Here is a 1,779-nt window from a genome sequence, read left to right on the forward strand (position 1 = left end):
TTCGAGGAATGAGAGTCATCTTGCAGCAATGTGTATATTGTACCTACATAGTTGTGCTGTTCAGATGGATTAATGAATGGTTGCTATCTCAAACCTTTCTTTTAGTCCTAGAAATGTGTCTCCTAGCTATTATCCTACAAAGTTCAGGAGAGACTGAGTGAACATAAACAGCCAATATTGTTTTATCATTTCTCAATTTATAAGAATGAATCCTTTTGTAATAACTCCTATTTAAATTTCAAGACAGAACAAGTATGTTCAGGAGGAACATAGTTTTGTTTTGCAATGGACAAGACCACACACATTTTGTTTATAACACTGAAATAATGTCATACTGATTGAAATCTCTATGGAAAAAATCATTTTCAAAATATTTGCAAAAATAAATGTACCCTAGATAAATTCATAAGTAGATGGTGTCATAATCCTTCATAAGAATTATTCCTAATTGATTTTATTCAAATAAAAAGTAAAGTAGTTTCACCAGAGATACTTTTCAGTTTAATCTGCAGGTAGAATTTTGCACCAGAGCTTTTTCATACAAGTTTTCATCTCTGAATTTCTTAAGGTATATATTAAAGGATTCAACATGGGAGTGATAATTGTATAAAAAACAGTAATACATTTATCGATGGGAAAGTTGTAAACTGGTCGGGCATACATAAAAATACATGGAACAAAAAAGAGGATAACTACCAAGATGTGGGAGCTGCATGTGGAGAGGGCTTTGCGCCTCCCTTCCTGACTATGAGTCTTAAGAGATCTTAGGATGATTCCATAGGAGCCTAGGAGGAGGGTGAAGATCACAATACACATGGCTCCACCATTAGCAATAACAGTGAGGCCAATGAAGTAGGTGTCTGTGCATGCAAGTACCAATAATGGAGACATGTCACAAATAAAATGATCAATAACATTAGGACCACAAAAAGGAAGGTTGTATACAAAGACAATTTGAATCAGAGAGTGTGTAAAACCTCCAGTACAGGCAATTATCAACAAAGTGATGCAAACCCTTCGATTCATGATGGCCAAATAGTGCAGTGGCTTACAGATTGCCACATAGCGATCATAAGCCATTGCCACCAGAATAACAATATCAACACCGCCAAATAAATGCTCTATAAAGAGCTGGCTCATGCAAGCTGTAAAAGAGATGGTCTTTTGATCACAGAATAAATCCACAATCAACTTGGGTGAGATGGCAGTGGAGAAAAGAGCATCCAAGAGTGATAGAGAGGCAAGGAAGAAGTACATTGGAGAACCCAAGGAGGGGCTGGTAATGACTGTCACCACAATAAGCAGGTTGCCCACCATGGTCACAATGTAGATGAGTAAAAAGATGAAAAACAATATTTTTCTCCCAGCAGGATCCTGAGTGAGACCCAGGAGAATAAATTCTGTGATATTACTTTCCTCTCCCATCAGTCCTGTCAGTGGATTATATTAGAGATGGCAGCTCCTAAGAACAGAATCTGGGGTAGAGTTAGGAACATTATTTTATTATGACATAGCAAACATCTTCATCATTGTCTTCTACAGTGATAAGCTCTAGTGTGAAATTAGTAAACACGTTTTTGTTCACCAAGAAACTAAATAAAACTTTCCTTTGAATGTTTTATTTCCCTATGATGGTTTTATCAAGTAGTGCTCTTTTCTCATGACTTCATTAGCTTTATGCATTATAGTCATTTACACACTAAAGAAGTATTTAAAACACATTGTACAGTCACAGTTGTCAGCAATGACAAAAAGATACCTTCTACTTTTCAGGAATCT

At 36.1% G+C, this 1,779-nt stretch overlaps 1 protein-coding gene across 1 annotated transcript; it reads right to left on the reverse strand.

Moving 5' to 3' along the window:
* Positions 1 to 417: 417 nt before the first annotated feature.
* On the reverse strand, positions 418 to 1,468 carry LOC110288723 (olfactory receptor 4A16-like). Its single transcript, XM_021154995.1, has one exon. It carries the CDS (start codon positions 1,423 to 1,425, stop codon positions 502 to 504), a length of 924 nt encoding a protein of 307 aa, XP_021010654.1. The 5' UTR covers positions 1,426 to 1,468; the 3' UTR covers positions 418 to 501.
* Between the last annotated feature and the right edge of the window lie 311 nt (positions 1,469 to 1,779).

This window comes from Mus caroli, chromosome 2 (genome assembly GCF_900094665.2).
Source record: "Mus caroli chromosome 2, CAROLI_EIJ_v1.1, whole genome shotgun sequence".
Classification (NCBI taxonomy): Eukaryota; Metazoa; Chordata; class Mammalia; order Rodentia; family Muridae; genus Mus; species Mus caroli.

What these genes read in the sequence shown, in the direction of transcription:
- LOC110288723 (XM_021154995.1), bottom strand. Translation starts at nt 1,425, where the DNA reads ATGGGAGAGGAAAGTAATATCACAGAATTTATTCTCCTGGGTCTCACT.